Genomic DNA, 18,874 nt, shown 5'->3' on the forward strand with positions numbered 1-18,874 from the left:
CTGACCTGATGTTGATGGATTTAGGGTAGGGTACATGAAAAAAGGTTTTTACAGGAAAGTGTTTTAGAAAGTATGGGTGATTCTGATAAAATTATAGTTACCCCCAATGGAAATGCAAAGGAAATACAAACAACTAAAGCATATGAAAAGATCAGAATGTCAGAGCTACAGGCATGACTCAGAGAGTAAAAAAAGTCCTTGCTTTTAAAACATAAGACCCTGCCTTTGGATTCCAGCACCTCTGTAAAAAGCCAGACAGTGATAAGAGGGCTATACAGAAAGATCCATGGTGCTTCATGGCCACTGAGTCTCCAGATTCAGTAAGAGATCCCATTTCAAAAGAATTAGGTATACATTGACAAAACAGTATTTACAATGTCTTCATGTAGATGCCCATGGTACATGCACATACATCACACACACACACACACACACACACACACACATATACACAGAAAAAAAAAGAACGAAACTATCAGATGACAAATAACTGTTTACCTACAAGAAAGGCATGTACCAGTGTGCTGGTATTTAGGGTAGTAATGATATAAGGGAAGAAAAGGTCTGGATATTTGAATGTGTAAAGTTACGGTCTATGCAAAACAGTGAATAAAGTATAAGATAATATGAGAGGGTAAATAAAATCAGATATTTCAACTGGTTTGGGGATAGTGACAAAGACATGTGCTCCATACTAAGTATACCAATTTTGTTGGTAACTCTCAAAAGTCTCTCTTAGCCAGCCTGCCTGCCTGGCTTTTGCCCCATCTCCTCTCTTCCTTCCCTTTGCTTATCTCTCTTAGTTGGGCCTTAACTGTTGAGTTCAGGCTTGTCTTCACCTTGAGGTCCTCTGAATCTGCTTCCCACAGTGGTGTGTGTGCTACTTTGCCTGTCTGAACCTACATCTTATTTTAAATTTTAAAAAGAAATACTTGGACCGAATAGCTATAGAAGCACTAGGCTCTTATCTCTGCCCTTGCCTTTATTTCATGTCAGTAGTGTTTGGAGAAGTATTGCATTAAATGTTAGTAGGAAAGCACAACTGCTTGTTCTGTTTTCTATGTCCTATGACACTTGTTAGCCTTTTCTAAGAAGTACAGCAAATAAATAAATCCCAGTAAAATTCTAGAAATCATAATTATGTGTTTTATGAGCATTTAGCAGAGATAGAGGTGACTGAAATTCCAGGATGTGTACACTGGACAATTTGTAGCAAATAAACACAAGATGAGATAGTGGCTGTGAAAATATTTATAGTATATACAATAGTTTTAAAATGTTTATCTTATTAGTTTAAGTGGCCAGTTTCTTTCATGTTTCTAATTTGGAGGAATGCCATAAACCTGATTATATCTTGAAACAAAACATTTGCTAATGTTGTAAATGTTGTTATTACAGTTAACATGGAGAAACATTTTATATATACATATGCATACATACACACATATATATGTTTATATATATATATATATATATATATATATATATATATCATTGGAGCCAGTTGCAAATAATTCTGATCTCTAGAAGCATGATCCCAGATTTCCTTCTTGGTACTACCACTGTCAATTTTTGTTGTTGATGGTGGTGATATTTTTTTTGACAAGATTTTTCTGTGTAGCCAGCATGACCTCAAATTCACAATCCTTCTACCTCAGCCTCCCCAGTGCAGATTATAGGCATGCATCCTATACCCCTCTGCCAATATTTTTAAATTAGAGACAAGATGGTACAGTTACATCATGTGAGATGATTTATATTTATTCCAGTTGTGATATTGGTATTATTTCTTCATTTCATTTTAAAACAACTTATAATAATAATAATAATAATAATAATAATAATAATAATAATAATAATGTTGTTGCTCTGAGAATGAAATAATACCAAGGCTTTCTCCTTAGCAAGCTCTCAGTAACTGTTTGCAGTAACTTTGATGGAGGGAGTGATATGGAGAGAAAAGTGTACTTATGGAATGCACAGATGGCGTAAAGCGATAGGTGGCAGCTTGAATCAGAAAGATGACTAAGAAGCTGGATTGCCATGGAGAAAGCAGTAAAATTAACGCTACAGAATTAGTAAGATCGAGAATAGAGTGGAGCCACATGTGAAATCCTGCCTAGATGTTTTCAAACTTCCAGAACATTTTCATGGCCTCTGTGGAAGAGGGAAGAAAATCAAATTTTGGCTGAAATCAATTTGAAGACTTCCTGGGGATTTATTTGGTTGACCACACCATTATCGGAACAAATGAGATCTCAGGTGCTCAGTGGTAGGCCTGGCTGGTGTTCAATGGGATGTTAGTGCCTAAAGCTCCTCCAGGGCAGGTGTGGGGTACTGTGAGGCTTGCTGCAGATCACAAGTCTCACTTTAAATGGCATTGTTCAGGAACCCAATCAGGTAAAAAGTTCTGCAGGTTCTGTCACTTCAGACATTAGAGACTTTTACCCTGGGAAACTGGTAGAAAAGAGACATTTTAACTACTTCAATGTTTGTAGGACTGACGGGAAATAATTTGATCCTGTCTTGTCATAGAAGGCAAGTGGATTTTAGCTCCTTCTAGAGAAAGTGAAGATTGTGGCAAGTGATTAAAGGTCAATAAAAATATGAGGAAGGTCATACTGGTAAGAGAAGTGTCCTTGTCTCAGTTTTTAATTATAATATTACACCATCCCTGTGTGTGTGTGTATGTTTAGAGCCAAGTCCTGGTGCATGCTAACTATATATATGATCTATTACTGAATTATACCCCAACCCCACTTCCAATTCTTAAGAGGATTTTATGGTAATTGTTGCTTAATGTCTCTTGTAAAAGAAAGAAAAAGGCAGATTTCACGTATTAACATCCATGGGAAAAATGTCTTCCCCTTTCAGAAAAGGACTTGTAGAAATACAAGTGTAGGTTTTAACAAATATAAGTAATTACTGAGGTATAAATTACACAGTCATATGCATATCTTATGAATAGTAGAGAATGGCTTTTTACTTAGATATATGCCTATATGGCCCATCTAGTGTGAAACATACACGTTGTAGCACCGTTCAGTGAACTTAAATCCATCCTTCATCTCAGCCATTCTGTTTTCAATCACACCACCAAGAGAAAGGAGTATTTTTAAGGTGTGCATGAGAAGCACAATGCTAGCATCCTTCATTAGAGTAGGCTAAAGCTGAAAAGCAATCCAAATGTCCAGTAATAAGAGAATGAGTGTCTAGTGTATACACACAATGAGGCATACTCAACCATGAAAAGAAATGAAAATTCTGTGCTACTACATGGATAGGCTTCAGAAGTGCTGTGGGCTTCCCTCTGTATGACATTCAAGGCTGTGACTTTTAATGAAAGACTTTGATAACAGTTTGATTTTGCATATTAACATACATGGGGAAATGACTTCCCCTTTCAGAAAAGGACTTACAGAAAAACAAGTTGGAGAAAAATTAGGCAAATACCAGCAGTTCACCTAGGCTTATGAGACATGTAGAGTTAGCATACTTTTTTTCTATAGGAAGTAATGGGGTGAATTGTGTGGCTTTGTACTTACCCTTTCCTTTCATTATAATACCTCATCACCCCTGTGTGTGCGTGTGTGTGTGTGTGTGTGTGTGTGTGTGTGTGTGTGTGTGTGTTTAGATTGAGCTCAAAGCCTTGTGAATGCTAACTGTATGCTCTACCACTGAATTATACCCCAACCCAAATTCCAATTCCTAAGAGAATTTTACAGTAATTATTGCTTAATTCCTCTTTTAAAAGGCAGAAAGCCACTGTCGAGTTAGTCTGTCATCACAAAACAAACTAAATACTCTACATACAACTACATTTTAGTCTCTTCCAAAGGATGAAAGTTCTTGGAAGTATGAGCAAGCAGATAACTTGTTACTCTGCTCACAGCTTCTGATATTAACATTTTCTGTGACAAATTTCATAGTCTGTTTATGTTGTTATTTCATCTTTTTCCATAGTGACAAAGCATGAAATCACAGGGCAAGCCCAAGTCCAGGAAACAGACTTGTGACCACCATGTGCAGGAAGGACAGGGTGGGAACAAGCATAAAGAGCCAGCGAGAAGAGTCTCTGTGCCATGGAACAGTTCTTTATCTTGGTGGGGTGGTGGTGTTGCATGAATCTGGATAGTACAGGTGCATATTTAAATAATGTAAGATGGTGAGATGGCCAAAGCCAAAGTTTATTCAAATCACTGCAGCAATGTCATCTACCAGTTATTGTTGTTGTTGTTGTTGTTGTTGTTGTTCTTGGTACTATGGTTATGTGAAATATGACCATCTAGGGGAATTCAGAAATCTTTGTACTGTTTTCGAATTTTTCTATACTCTTAAAGTTAGCAAAACTCACTTTAAAAAGCATAATAGGCAACGGTTACCAAGTCTGAGCTTTAGAGGGCCAGGAGTCAGAGTGGTGGGGATGCAGGAGTCAGCCTGGTGGGGATGCAGGAGTCAGAGTGGTGGGGATAGAGTGCAAGAGGCCTATCCGAAATTAAATTTACTCCTTCTAGTTTCTTAAAATGAGCCCAAAATATCAGCTTCTGCCTATTATTTGGATATTATTAATGAAAATATGTTAATGAGATGATATCCTGCAGCAGGCAGGATGCAAAAGGAACATTTCTTCAGGAATGCCTGTCTGCCTGCCTGCCTGCCTGCCTGTCTGTCTGTCTGTCTGTCTGTCTATCTGTCTGTCTGTGTCTGGCTCCACTAGTGTATTCGCTGATGAACCTGCCTCACATTTTTGAGCTACAGAATCCTCCCTCTGTCAGTGTTGTTCAACCTTTAAAATTTTGGTTTTTACATAACAAGCTATGGAAAGAGAGAAAAGCAGTGAGAGTCAGCCCATCGTCCACAGCGATGGAAGTTGTTTAGATGTTTTCTACTCTTCATATCTCTGCATGTTAAACACTTCTAAAATTAGTAATGCATACTATAGCAAGATTTTCAAGGTCATCCTCTGCTATTCAATGATTTTCAGGCCAGCCTGGGATACACGAGACCCTATCTTGAAACAAACACACAAACAAACAATTGTCTTTATGGTATGGGTGGTGTAATATTGGATGATGGTGATGAAGTTTTACTTGAATATAGTTTCTGAGATCTAGTCTACAAAGTCTCCTGTCTCTTTCAGTTCTGTGTTGTTATTGTTCCTAGCAAAGATCTAAGGTTAGATCTGCTTGTCCTACAACAGAAGCCAGTTGGTCCAAAGACAAGGCTGCAACCTAGAAGAACCTTATTGTAGTGAGCTAGATGGTGGGATCAGGTGGGGACCATCTTGTCGGACAGGGCTGTTGGCCTGGAGACTCATGGAGTTGATTAATATGGAAATGTCTGAGTCTGGCTCCACCAGTGTATTTGCTGATGAACCTGCTTCACACATTTTGAACTACAGAATTCTTCCTCTACCACTGTTGTCAATGTTTAAAATTTTGTGCACACTTTCTCAGAGTCTCTTAGTTAGGGATTCCATTGCTGTGAAGAGACACCATGACCAAGGCAACTCATACAAAGGTAAACATTTAATTGGGACAGGCTTCCACTTTCAGAGGTTCAGTCCATTATCATCATGGCAGGAAGCTGAAACAGTTTTCTTTCAAGGAATGACTTTGTGCTGCTGCCCCTGGCCAATTGTGAGATTCCTTTACAGATTTCCTATAGGAATGTCCCTTCAAGAGTTGCAAGCAGTCCGTGAAGAGATTTATAGGGCATTCCACACATTAAGGGTGAATGTTGAGGCATGTGGGAGAAAGCATAGTTGTAATTCCTTTAGTGACCAAGCTTTCTCTCCAGCCCTAGTTTATTTTGAATTAAAAATATTTTGGGGACTGGCAACATGGTTCAGTAAGGGTACTTGTTGCCAAGCTAGGCTCCTGGAGTTTGATTCCCAGAACCTGCATGGTTCAGTGAGAGAAAATGGCACCTGCAAGGCTGTCACTGACCTCCATACATGCCCTTCCAAATAAATGTTACTTTTTACAAAGAAATTATTTCCCTGTCAGTGAAATTTTGGGTAACAAGTACTAAACAAATACCAACTGCCCTATTTTGAAAAGAATGGAATTCCAATTTAAATGATGTACCACGCCCAGAGACCATGCCCTTTAGTCCCGGGGCCTTTAGTTGTTATCCATATCAGTGTTTGTTGGCAAACTGACTATCTGTATCTCACAGCTGCTCCACCCTTCCACCTGGAATTTTCTAGAAACTTTATAAAATTGTCTTTCTGGGTGACAGGTTAAGCCTTAATATGAAAGGAGACTGATCTTGAACTTGAATAAGAAAACTTGGACACTTTTCAAAATGATCACTCAGTGCACCCTTACAGCTTCCACTCCTCAGAGAGACCCTGTGTCTCCATGACCTTGACTTTCACAGTTGTGAAAAGGACTATGTTTGAGTTTCTGAATTTTAATGTGAAGGAACCTTGTCTTAAATAGACTTAACTATTAAAGAATATCTCATTTAGCTCTGTGGGGATTTTAAATTCAGATTAATTTTTGCTGGCATTAATATTTCATGTAATCCTGAGTAATTTTTATAACTGACAAAAGGTCTCATTTACATCTACATCACAGGTGTTTGTACAACAACTAAATTTATATATTTATACATATATAAATACTCTCCACTTAAATTTGAGGTATAAAATGCATATTTTAAAATGGAAGATGATTTTGAAGACTGGGCCAGGTGAATTTTAAACATGAATTACTGACAAAATAACAAAGAGCATTTTTGCCAATGTAAGAAAGAGCTAGGGTTCTTTTTTTTTCTTTTTAATTAGATTAGATGTTTTCTTTATTTACAATATCTCCTTTCCCAGGTTCCCCTCCAAAAGAAAAAGAAAAGAAAAAAACAAAACCTAAAACAAACCCCTGTTCCCTCCCCGCTCCCCCTGCTCATCACCCCACCCCCTCCTGCTTACTGGCCCTGGCATTCCCTTACACTGGGGCATAGAACCTTCACAGGGCCAAGGGGCTCTTCTCCCATTGATGACCGACTTGGCCATCCTCTGCTATACATATGCTGCTGGAAGAGCTAGTGTTCTTATGTAACAGTTTAAATATTCTTAGTTTATCCTGTCTTGGACTTATATGGTTTAGTCTTGTATTTTTAGAGCATCATCCCTTTGACTGCAGATTTACAAGGGTTCTTACTTTCTTTCCCTGACAGATATAAGCTTACCAAAGTCAGCGACAATATGCTACACAGCTGCCCTGCTCAAAGCAAGAGCTGTCTCCGACAAGTAAGTAAGCAAGTCACTTGTGTGCTCCCAGTGCTGGCCAGGTGGAAAGAGACCTGCTGTCACCTCTGAGGGGCTTCTCCAGAAGCTTCCCAAGGTCCTTTTGACCCTGTTCAAAAGCATGCATTTCCCCAAAACTGCTGGTCTTTTATTTCACTACTAGAAGGAGGAAGCTCTGTCCCTACTTCTTGTAAGGGTGTGTGGGTTCCTAACATGGATTTACATTACATTGCATTCCTCTGGGCTGACTTTTTTCCCTTACTTTTTATCTTTTTATCAGACAGTAAAACCAAAAAGACTGCTTGGGATTTACTCAAAAAATTCTGTCCCTCTATTTGTGTGTGTGTCTGTCTGTGCCTGTGTGTGTGTGTGTGTGTGTGTGTGTGTGTGTGTGTGTGTGTGTGAACCCTTTCATTTTGCTGTCTGTTACTGGGCCCTTCAGTGTAGTGGGGATGGCCCTCTCCTATTCTTTGCCTCACTCCTGGTCTGTTTACTTTGAGATGCCACCTCAATGGGACATTTGCCCATTTTATTCAGGCAGGTGACTATGGCACATAAACATTTCACAAGTATCCAAGGGATGACCGACCGGGCAGGTTAAAGAGAACAGAAGGATTCATTGTTTTTGAGTTCATAAGTACATTTCCCTGAGACAGTCCATCCCCTTTGCAGCATTTAAAGGCAGAGAGCAGGTAGCAGCCTCTGCAGCGTCAGACAGGTTTGCTGTTAAGTGTGTGTGCACTTCAAAACTGGAGTAATTTTCTTTCATTCTTTTTTATCCTGTAGATCGCCAGTACCTACTGCAACATCTTTTCTCCCTACACAGCGACTCCAGCTTGGGAGGGCAGGGCCAGGGTTGCCACAGCTTCCCCTGTGGTGTCTGCCTGCCAAGCACAGCTCTGGAGTTAGCCCTGGGTGTGAGGTGAGAAAGAGATTGCATGGTCTGGTCTTTTTTTCATTCCCTTGGGCAGGTGTCTTGCCCACAGTTGGGGCATGCACACTCCCCTCCGGCACAGCCCACACAGGCTCGCCTGCTGCTGAAGCTGCAGCCACTTGGCCTCCATGGCAGCACTGACGTTGGGTTGGGAGCCCCTTAAAATTCTCCCCAGTTCTGTTTTGAACCCACTGCGTTCTTCTGTAACCTAGGATTCTCTTTTTCCTACGCTGTCTGCCCTTGTCAGTCCTCCCTCTGCTCCCACCTAAGCAGAGACCTTGCAGAAAATTTAGATTAGCTATTTAGACAGTGAGTTGACAGATGAATATAATTCCTGCCTCCATTCAATGTAAGCACGCTTTCTGCTTCTGCTGGGGTCTTCATTCGCCTTGGTAGAAGGGGTAACTCAAAGGTCCCCTGTTGAGGAAGTTTGGAGAGCTGTGCTAGTGGCTCGCTGTGCTCTTAAGGGCCCTTCATGTACTCTTGCTCTCTGGGTAGCTGCCCAAGCAGTGGTCCCAACTGCATGATGTTTGTCTTTCTGCTTTTCAGATTCTCTCCCGAGGCTGCATCTCGGAGGGGGCTGAGCACAGCAGAGATGAATGCAGTAGAAGCCATTCACAGAGCTGTGGAATTTAATCCGCACGTGCCAAAAGTGAGTCTTTGGTTCCCCTAGGAGCTCATTATGATGGAAGAGAAAGCATTTGTTAACCACAAGGCCCTGTCCCCAGGATCCCCAGTTATAAAACAATGGATCCCATCTAGGACCTGTGCAGTCTATAGGCATTTATAGCCTCATTTTTGAGGGGGAAACAAACCCTACACTCAAGGGAATTTGTGGGAGGGGGCTGGTTTTCAGGGTAAATGTAATAAAATAAATCCCTAGACTTTGTTTGGGCAACTAGATTCAGAAAGTTTAAAACTAGCCGAAATGGAGATCCTGAGAGTTTGATAGAAATTTTACATCAGTTTTTAGTCTGGTCTGAGGCAAATTCTGGAAATAAACCTTATTCACAAAACTCATTAAAACACCAGCTAATGTGACAAATCCATGTCTCTACAGATAAATGTAGGTTATCAGTACTGGCTAGAGAAAAATAGGAGAACCCCCAGAGTATGCAATGTTTTGATTTGTGAGCACTGCTTTTCAGGAGTTACATATGTGTAGTGAAAGGATTGGTCTTCACTGTTCAAACCCCATGCATGGTCCAGAGTTGGTAAATTCTCTATAGTTTTCACATATTCCTTCTAAAGTTGATTTTAACAGAATCAAATCAAGACAAAAGATATTTCTGGAATGTTTTATTCATGAGCTGAATGTATATTTAGGGCTTCCCTGAATTAACTGCTCTGTGGTAGGTATTTAGCTGTGGGTCCATTTCAGTCTGTTGATGTTAAGCACATTTAGCCTCTAAGACATTAATCCTGCAGCTCACATCTGATGTTACATGGCAGGAAGGATTGGGAAAAGATCTGATGAAGACCTCCTGGTGCAAATGACAAAGAAATTCTGCTTGCATTGTTGCAGTGTTATAGCAAGAGATTGGAGAGAGAGGGGTAGAGACAGAGAGATGTGCATGGAGTTACCGACTTTAATTTACATTGTTGATACTGAAAATGGTAGAGCTAAGTGATCTAATATCATTCCTGAGGTTTTACTTAAGTCTAGGTTCTGTTTCTATTTAATGGGAAATTGAAGAGTGGACCAGAGTAGCGTTTTTGCATCAGGATGTATTTAACCAATGCTAGTGGCTAATCAGCAAAATCTTTACAGAGGCTTAGGGTTATATGTAGGATGCTATAAGCATGGATCTTTATATAATATTTTGAGGCTAAGCCAAAATGTTGATTGAACTCTGATTAAAATGTAAAACTAGTCATAAAAGTTGTTCTCAATTATAGTAAACTGAAGTCATCTATTAATATTTATTGAATACTCCCTCAAACTTCAGAACTACTTTGTCAGCATAAATAGTGCTCATTTGTAAGAACTATTGGGTAACAGCCCAGGATTCTGAAGTGAAAACTTGAGTTCAAGTTCTGGCTGTCATTTACTAGACATAGAACCCTAGGGCCAGTGCCTCTGAACTCATCTTCCAAATGAAGATCAAAATATGTGCCTTGCCTATCTTTTGGGATAAGAATCAAATGAAATGAAATATTTAATAATTTTTACAAAACACTTGTTTTAGTTACTGTTCTAGTACTGTGAAGAGACACTGTGATCAGGGTACTATGAAAGAAAACATTTAATTCGGGGCTTCCTTACAGTTTCAGAGGATAAGTCCATCATCATGGTAGGGACAGCCAGCTCCATTATCATGATTGTGGCACACAGACAGGCGCAGGAGTAGCAGCTGAGAAATCCTCAGGTGGTGGTTAGGGGTGGGAGATGGGGTGGGCATAGAGGGCACTGTAAATATAGGCTTTTGAAATCTCAAAGCCCACCCCAGTGGTAAGTGACACACTTCCTCCAACAAGGCCACACATACTCCAAGAAAGCTACATACACCTCCTAATCCTTTTAATACTATCAAAGAGTACCACTCCCTGGTGACTAAGCACTCAAATATATGAGGCTGTGAAGGCCATTCTAACTCAAACTGCCATAACACTTGAACAATATATATTTATAAATGATTAAAGTAATTAATATTAGCTTATTAGGGGCCCTTCAAGCCTAGGAGACAGGTCCCAATTTTTGTTTACCCTACTAAGCACCCTATAATTCAGGTAGTAAATCTGTACAGTTCTAGGTTAGCTATTTTGATTGTGTTGTCATTTAATTCTGTGTTAATGGGCTGAAATGGTTAATTAAGCTCCTAAAAATTAATTAAAACTCCTAGAAAGTAACTCAGAAGTGTTGTGGAAGAATTTGACAGTAAGTTGACACTTCTACCAATTATAGTTATTCTAAAAGTAGAAATGCTCCAAATGTTGCTTTAATTGGTACATGATAATTACATATATCTATGAAGTAAAATGTGACATTTCAATATATGTATAAAGTGCATAATGATGACATAAGAGAAATTGTCCTGTCATTTCAGAAATACAGAATTTCTTTGGGAGGATTTCAGTTATTTCACCTCATTTAATTTTCTAATCATAAGAATAGAGAAGAGAGTAATATTATGATTTTAATCTCTATATGGACAGGATTTACTGATTTTGGTTCAACGTTTCAGTCTATCATGATGGGGAGAACATGAAATTCAGGAAAGAGACACAGACAGAGGGAAGAAGGGAGGAAGGGACAGAGGGAAAGGGTGAGAGATGGAAAAGAATAAGCCTGTGTAGTGTAGCCTTCTCTTTGCTTTTCTTCTTTTGGTCTTGTAGCCTATGGAATGGCATTACCATTTTCTCTGAAACTATCCTTAAAGACACACTGAGAACTTATCCGGTCTCCTAGACACTTCTCCAGTAAAGTTAACTAGCAAAATGACCCATTATAAGTTTACCCCTTACTGACACCCAAACATATCTCTTAAATCATAGCGGTCACATTTGGTTCCTCAAGGCTCATGTCTGTCCATCTTTTTCTTTTAACTGTGTATGTCCATGTTTATCTGTGTGAGTGCATGTGTATGTGAGTGTACATTTGTGTGGAAGTTAAAGGACAGTCCCCATTGTTGTCCCCCCCCCACACCCTGTGTCCTCACCTTTAGTTGTTGCCATTTGGTTTTTGTGTTTTGAACTAAAGTCTCAGTGACCTGGAGCTTGTCAAGTATGCTAAGCTGGCTGGCCAAAAAGCTCCAAGGATTGGCCTGTTTCTCCTTCTCAGCATTGGAAATGTAAGTGCATGTGGCTACACTCAGCACTTTGTTTGCATGGGTTCTGGAGAATCAAACTTTGTTCTGCTTGCTTATATGGCAAACTCTTCACTAACTGAGCTAGTAGCCCAACTCTCACATCCTATTTATAATGCAGAATACAATCTGTTTCCAATAGTCTTAATAGTCTAACCTTGTTGAAAAGCTCAAGTTCAGAGCCTACACTGAGACTCAACATAAACATTTTCCCTTAAAATCCTTTAAAATAAGTTTTAAAAAATTAAGTAACACGCTCTCAGTGGCTCAGGGTAAGCATTCCTATTTCAAGATGTCTAAATAAGAAAACACAAATGAGGAATGGGACCAGTGCAAGATTAAAACCTAGGTAAATATTTAGTATTGAAACTCTAAGTTTGCTATCTGAATCATATAGTAGCATGAAATGAATTCCCAAGGGCTTTGGCAGCCCATCCACTACTACCTTTCTGGCTGTAGTCCCAAGGCCTCCTCCTTAGACTGGCTCTGCTCCCGGCCTGTAGATTTCCTTTTCAGATGTGCTCAGTTCCTAAAATCTAACTTCCAAGGGTACCCTCTCCATTGGACCTCTGGCTTTACTATCATAGCTTCACTCTTCACCCTTTGAAGGCTACCTGAAGAAAAGCTAACCCTAACACATATTACCTGGCCTGCCAGGCCTTTCTTAGAATTGATTATAGAAGCTTCCATGATCCATACTTCTTACATTCTGCATATCTGCAATTAGCATGATGTGGATGATTCCACAGTCGTCTTCAGTAGACGTTCTCTAGGACTGCAGCTGCAGCAACCTTGAGTGCCTAGATGACTGAACATGAGATAGCTCTTCCCTTAGTGGCTCTGTGCATGGGGAGAGGACTTCTCAAAGACATATTTTTTTCAGATGAGTTCAGACTTTTATAACCTTAAGCCTGTGTGATAAATGGGGTCTGGATAATTTCTGATTCCCTCAGAGTACCCTTCTTATGGTCCTTATTCTAGGTATTTAGTTTCTATTTAATGATCCTGCCATACTTTCTTTGGTCTCAGAGCAAACATGGTTCTTTTATGGATAAGCTACAAGCTTTTCTAAATTCCACTGTGCTGTTTTTTTGTTTTTGTTTTTGTTTTTTGTTGTTTTAAAATCATAGTTCTCACTGTAAACTTGGCTAAAATCAGCAAGCAGTAACCATGTCATAACCTGAATTATTGGTGGCCTTGAAATTTTGTTTACTAGATGATTAAGTCTACCACTTTTATACTCAACTCTGCTTCATTTAGAGTATTAAGACACGAATAACAAATAATCTCTAGTCCAATTCCTATGATTATAGACTTTACTAACTACATCCCTGGGCATTCTCATCTTATGAAGGTCCATCAGAATTGACTTTCTCTAGTTCTTCAGATGTTTCCAACTCTTTACCACAAAGCAGTTTCAAAGGCCTCTGAACCACATTGTCAAATCTCACAACAATAACCTCACTTCTCTGGTATGAATTTTCTGCATTAAAGTTATTACCATCATGCAAAAAAAATCTGATGGGGCAATTAAAGGGAGAGATTATTTATTTTGGCTAATAGTTTTAGTTCATCAGAAGAGAAGGAGCATAGCAGAATGGAGCAGCTGTTATCAGAGGGAAATGAAGAGGATAAGTGGGAGACCTGGGAGGTAAGAGAAGAGAAGAGAGTGGGCAGTGGGAGAGAAACAGGCAGAGAAATGAATGTGCCCCTGCTGCTCAGCTCTCTTCTTTCCTGCCTTTATTTTACAAGGGCCCCTAGCCTATGTGGCCCCTGCCCACATTCAGAGTAGGTCTTCTCTTCTTAGTTAATCTTCTCTGAATGCTCTCACAAATATACCCAGAGATGTGCTTTATTAATTGCCTAAGTGCTTCTTAACCTGGTCAAATGACAGCCAAGATTGCCGTCAGAGACAGAGCACCTAGGGTCTCTTGGATTGCATCAGTTTCACCTGATTGGTGATCATACTGTAGGGAGACTCGATCTGTTTACATTTCACAAGCTAAGGTTTCTGTTCAGAATTAACCACAAAACCTTGACACACTTACTAAATAGAGGGTATTCCAGACATCTTTTATAAACACTGCATTTCTTAACACTGTAGCGAACATACCTGCACACAACACAGTGCTGCCATTGTGAGCAAAAAATTTCATACTTCCTATAAAGCCTTCCTCTCATATCATAGGAAGGTAATCGATGATCCACTAAGTCACCACCAAATTCCTGACAGTTTCTTCAAAATTATTTATTGTAATTAACTTTTTCAGTTATTTTTATACCAAATGTATGTATACCCTTTTCACTAATATATTTTCTGTACCAATGCAGTTAAATGTTCCATATTATTATCTCTGTTACTCAGGTGAGGGAACTAAATCTTTCAAAAAGCTTAGTAACTTGTTCATGATCATCCCCTGAATAAGTGACAGCCTTCACTGATTCCAGACTGCCTACACTTAAATATCATCTTCCACTATCTCTCACCTCCCAGCAGGGCTCAGAGCCGGTCTTATGATGTGAACCTTCCACTTGATAGTGGGCACATTACCTCCCATGACACTCGGTTCCTCCTGGACAGCTGAGAGTTTAGAAGACATTCCACTTAATCCCTTTGATAGCTTCTTTTTTATCAGACTACCTTAGTATGTACACATGGCTTTACATAAATATATTTTACTTAGAGGTACGGAAAAATGCAACAAGCACAATATATAAAAACTACCTTTGTGACTGCAGAGTAGGTTCCTCTAGTCTTCCGGTAAGCAAGATATGGTGTCAGTGTCCCCCTATCTAATAAAAATTATAGTTTTTTGCACAGGAGAGTGGCTCTTCAAAATTCTATTTCTGTGCAGACAAATACAATAGGCTATAAAGTTGGGTTTTTTTTACCCCAGGCCATGAAATTAATAATAGTAGTAGTAGTAGTAGTAGTAGTAGTAGTAGTAGTAGTAATAATAATAATAATAATAATAATAATAATATCAAACAATAAAGCCACAGGTGCTTTTTGGGCCACCATAAGCCAGAGAAGACCAACCAGACAATGCAGCAGTAGCTTGACAACACCTCTGACTCAGGCTCCAGACTTCACACAGGCACTAACATGCTCTGGCTGTAGCCCTTGTTTTCCTTAGACAGTGTTTGTTTCCCAGGGATTTGGGATTAGAGCTGCTCGTTAAATCCACTGCTTATGACTCAGTAGTCACTAATCTGGGCTTCTGTTCTTTTTCTGGCCGTAGGACCATCCCTAGCCCTCAGCATTCTAGTGTAGTTTAACACTTTGTCTAGAGTGAAACCTCCTCATACTCACCACTCTTCTCTTTGTCCCCCATACCTTCTAGGGTAGACAGGATTTCATAAGCATGTATGAGTTGATGAGTTGCCTCATAAAACATCACTGCTTCTACCTTCATTACTCTTGCAGTACCGAAGTGAGATAACCTTTCCCTTAGCGAGCTTTCTCCTACTGTACAAGTATCTGAGATAATCATCTTGTACAGAAAAAGGATTGTTTGGCTCACAGTTTTGGAAGTGTCAGTGCATGGGTTTGGGTCAACAGTGAGCCCATCATGATGCCAGTATATGACCAGGATGTCAAAGTGGGAGAGGAATGGACTGTACCTCTTGGAAGCATATTTTCCAATGACCAGAAGGTCTCTCACTAAACTTTACAGTTTCTTGCACCTTCTGGTGGTACCAAGCCCCTAAGACATGTGCTTTTGGGGAATGTTCCAGAACCAACTCAATTCACAACACTGACTTCTTCCTTGTTTACATGATGTAACTCAAACCCCCATTTTATCAAGCAGATTGGAAGGCACTTTAACAGTCCCTAATGCACACTGGGGGGGGGAGGGGGGACAGAGAACACATTCCTTTTATTATTGACTGTCCCAACAAAATATTCCCATTTTCTGCCAAGTTTAGACCCTTTTTTTCAAGTTTTTTTGCTATGCCTGTGTCATTCCTAGGGAATGAATTAGAGCAGTGATTCTCAACCTTCCTGATAGTTTATTTCTCTGCTGTGGGTGAAATGAGCCAATTCAAACCAGATTAGATTATATTAAAGGCAGGTTTGTTGGGAAGCTACTCTCAGGCAAGTTCCCTGGCCCCAAGGACTGAGGCCAGGGGAGTCGCCATGGGAGAGGGTGGAGATAGAAGAGAAAGAGAGAAAGGGCACATATGCAGAGAGAGAAGAGAAGAAGAAGAAAGCAAAAGACCAAATGTGTGAATTATATAGGAAGGAGCCTCTTGGGGGAAGGGCAGCCCCAGCCCTGGGCTGGAAAGTTCAAGGTTGGGGGCAGGCAAGCCAAGAAGGATACTGGGAGAACCTGGAGGCCAGGCCTGCTTTGATATGTAAAATGTGCACCTCAGTCCCTTTTTCAAACACTTCCTAGTGCTGCAACCCTTTCATAGAGTTCTCATGTTGTGGTGCACCCCAATCATAAAAGTATTTTATTGCTACTTCCTAACTGTGATGTTGCTACTCTTGTGGATCATAATGAAAATATCAGATATGCAGGATATCTGATATGTGACCCTAAAGGGGTCACGAGCCCCAGGTTGAGAACGTCTTGAGTTTGAGTGTTGGCATTATTCTCAACCCAGCCCCAGAAAGTACAGAATGAGCAAGCCATCTGCTCAGCCTGAAAACCTCGAGCATGCTGAACCTCGTGATTTATCCCTGGCAGACAAAGTGTGGCTGCAAGGGCTCGAAAGCTCTGTGTTCTCTGCTGTCCTAGCACTGTCCCTAACTGCTCAGCTTACACTTGACCACTCACAGTAGTTTAGCTTCCAAGAGAAGCCTGCAAATGAAAGCCAATGTTCTTCCTCCTGTAGAAATCTGTGAGACCTCAATAAACAAGGCCAGAGTTGTTCTAGTTGAATGTGAAGAGTCCACCAACCCCAGCACACCAGTCAGCTTCCTGGTGTGTGCTCATAAATGGGACAATCAGCTTAGAAAATGCAAAGGTTTGCTTCCCACACACTTCTCGAGGTTTGGGCCTGTTGGCTTTCTGCTAGATCTGTAGTGCAACATAGATTGTAGCACCTGGAGACACCAGGCCCTGGGGATATTTCATAGCCAGACTACAGTACCCAGCAGCACAGAGCACCTATGCATCTAGTCTGGAGAACATACAACAGATGTCCAAGGGCCACCACTGCCTCAGAAACTCTCAAGTGACTGACCCCACTCATAGAACTGGAGGCCCCACACCTGCTTTGATCAGCACAGACAGGCTGAGGAGCTGTGGCTAGCTCCCTGCAGTGCCAAAATATTGTGGATAGGATGTTCAAGGAAAATCACAAACAGCCACACGGGAAAGCTTTTGTCTTAATTTTTCCTGATGTTGCAAAGCACTGAGCCATGTTCCTTTCTCCCAGTGCCCGTCCTGGGGGAAGGAGGGGTCACAGGCATTCCCTTAGGGAAGGATGCTTACCATACCACCAAAACTCAATTTACCCACAGGACAACCTGATGGAAGGACTTCACCTAATTGATAACTAAGTTTTTAAATCAAAGTCTGCATATGAAGATGTAAGAAAATAAAGAAAAGTTATGACAGAAATGAATTCCCCTCAAAATTCACTATTTCTTTTAAAAAGTTCATCTATTGTCAATTTAAAAATTCATTTCACAGTGATTTCAAGAGGGATGTGAAGAAAAATGTCTCAGTAATTATATATGCTAATGAGGTGCCTGCACTCATTGTTAGGATGTGGGAATTCTACTTCATGTATACACTAAAGCAATCCTCTCTTTATATCTTGGTAAAGCTGATTGACAGAGGATAAAATTGCTTTTTAATCCAATTTAGGAAACAATGTGTAGTGAGTTTTAGCATTTAAAGATTCTTGAAGCATGGAAATAGAAATTCAAAATATGCTGCCAGATTGTGATATTGTATATCAATGTATATTACAGAAATATTATTTCAATATACATTTCTTTGAGCCATATTTTGTTCCAGAGTCATTTTGCAAGAGAGTAAGGAGATATGTTATAGAAGCAGAACCCAAAGGAAAATGAACAGAAAACAGTTTTAAAGTTAGATTTCTCAAGCATAGAAAGTCTCTAAGGAGCCCTCTCTAACAAAACCTGTTACTCGTGTTGGTACTGCTCTTTGGGCTGTCTCTCCAGCCAAGGGCTCCAAAGTTGCCCCACCTAGCCCTCATCTTGTTTTGGTTTTCATTTTGGTTTGGGCTTGGGCTTGGGTTTGGGGTTTGGTTTGGTTTGGTTTGGTTTGGTTTGGTTTGGTTTTGCTTTTTCTCCTCAGCCTTTGCTCCACTGGCAGACCTTCACACTTTTTTGTTAGGAATTGTTGGGCGTTAACCCAGTGCATCCTGCATGTTTTGCTGAACCAGTCACACACCCAGCCTCTAGCCACTTCTTACATCTTGAGGTAGCCCCAACCCTATACGTCTTCTACCCCTGAGCCCTGGGCACGTCTCTGTGTTTAATTTTTCATGCTGGTTTTAGGAAGATCCCTCTTTTCTCATGCTTAAAACTCTCCTGTAGAATTTCATAGGTTCCAGAGCTCAGCTCCTGACTGTGTTCCCAAACTTCTTTCCCAGACTTTAGACCTCACACCTGACTCCCACAGGCCATCTGTCTAGGGAAGTTCTGCAAATCCTTTAGACTCAGCTTGTCACCTTCCCACTGTGAACACACTTCTTCCCTTGGTATTGAAATCCCAGCTGAGGACCTTACATTAGTCTGTGCTGTTAAGTGGCAACATTCCCAGCCTTATCCAGCGCCTTCTTCCACTTCATGTTCTGTGAGACACTTAAGTCCTAGAGAAGTCCCTTTCTCTCTCACTCATTCCCCCTTGGCTATGTCAAGAACTTTCTAAGGATTTTCTTTTTTTTTTTCTTTTT

At 40.3% G+C, this 18,874-nt stretch overlaps 1 protein-coding gene across 8 annotated transcripts in view; it reads left to right on the forward strand.

Annotated features, from left to right (window-relative positions):
- St7 (suppression of tumorigenicity 7) overlaps positions 1-18,874 on the forward strand; it is a 252,070-nt gene that overhangs the window by 206,366 nt on the left and 26,830 nt on the right. For all 8 annotated transcript variants that reach the window (XR_004121889.1, XM_031381225.1, XM_031381226.1 and 5 more), the window contains 2 exons: positions 7,183-7,255; positions 8,736-8,838. Coding sequence is in view for 7 of the 8 variants with exons in the window: in XM_031381225.1 (XP_031237085.1) it covers positions 7,183-7,255; positions 8,736-8,838 (176 nt within the window). In the remaining variant the exon portion in view is untranslated. The remainder of the gene's footprint in view (positions 1-7,182; positions 7,256-8,735; positions 8,839-18,874) is intronic.

Source organism: Mastomys coucha, unplaced genomic scaffold (genome assembly GCF_008632895.1).
Source record: "Mastomys coucha isolate ucsf_1 unplaced genomic scaffold, UCSF_Mcou_1 pScaffold20, whole genome shotgun sequence".
Classification (NCBI taxonomy): Eukaryota; Metazoa; Chordata; class Mammalia; order Rodentia; family Muridae; genus Mastomys; species Mastomys coucha.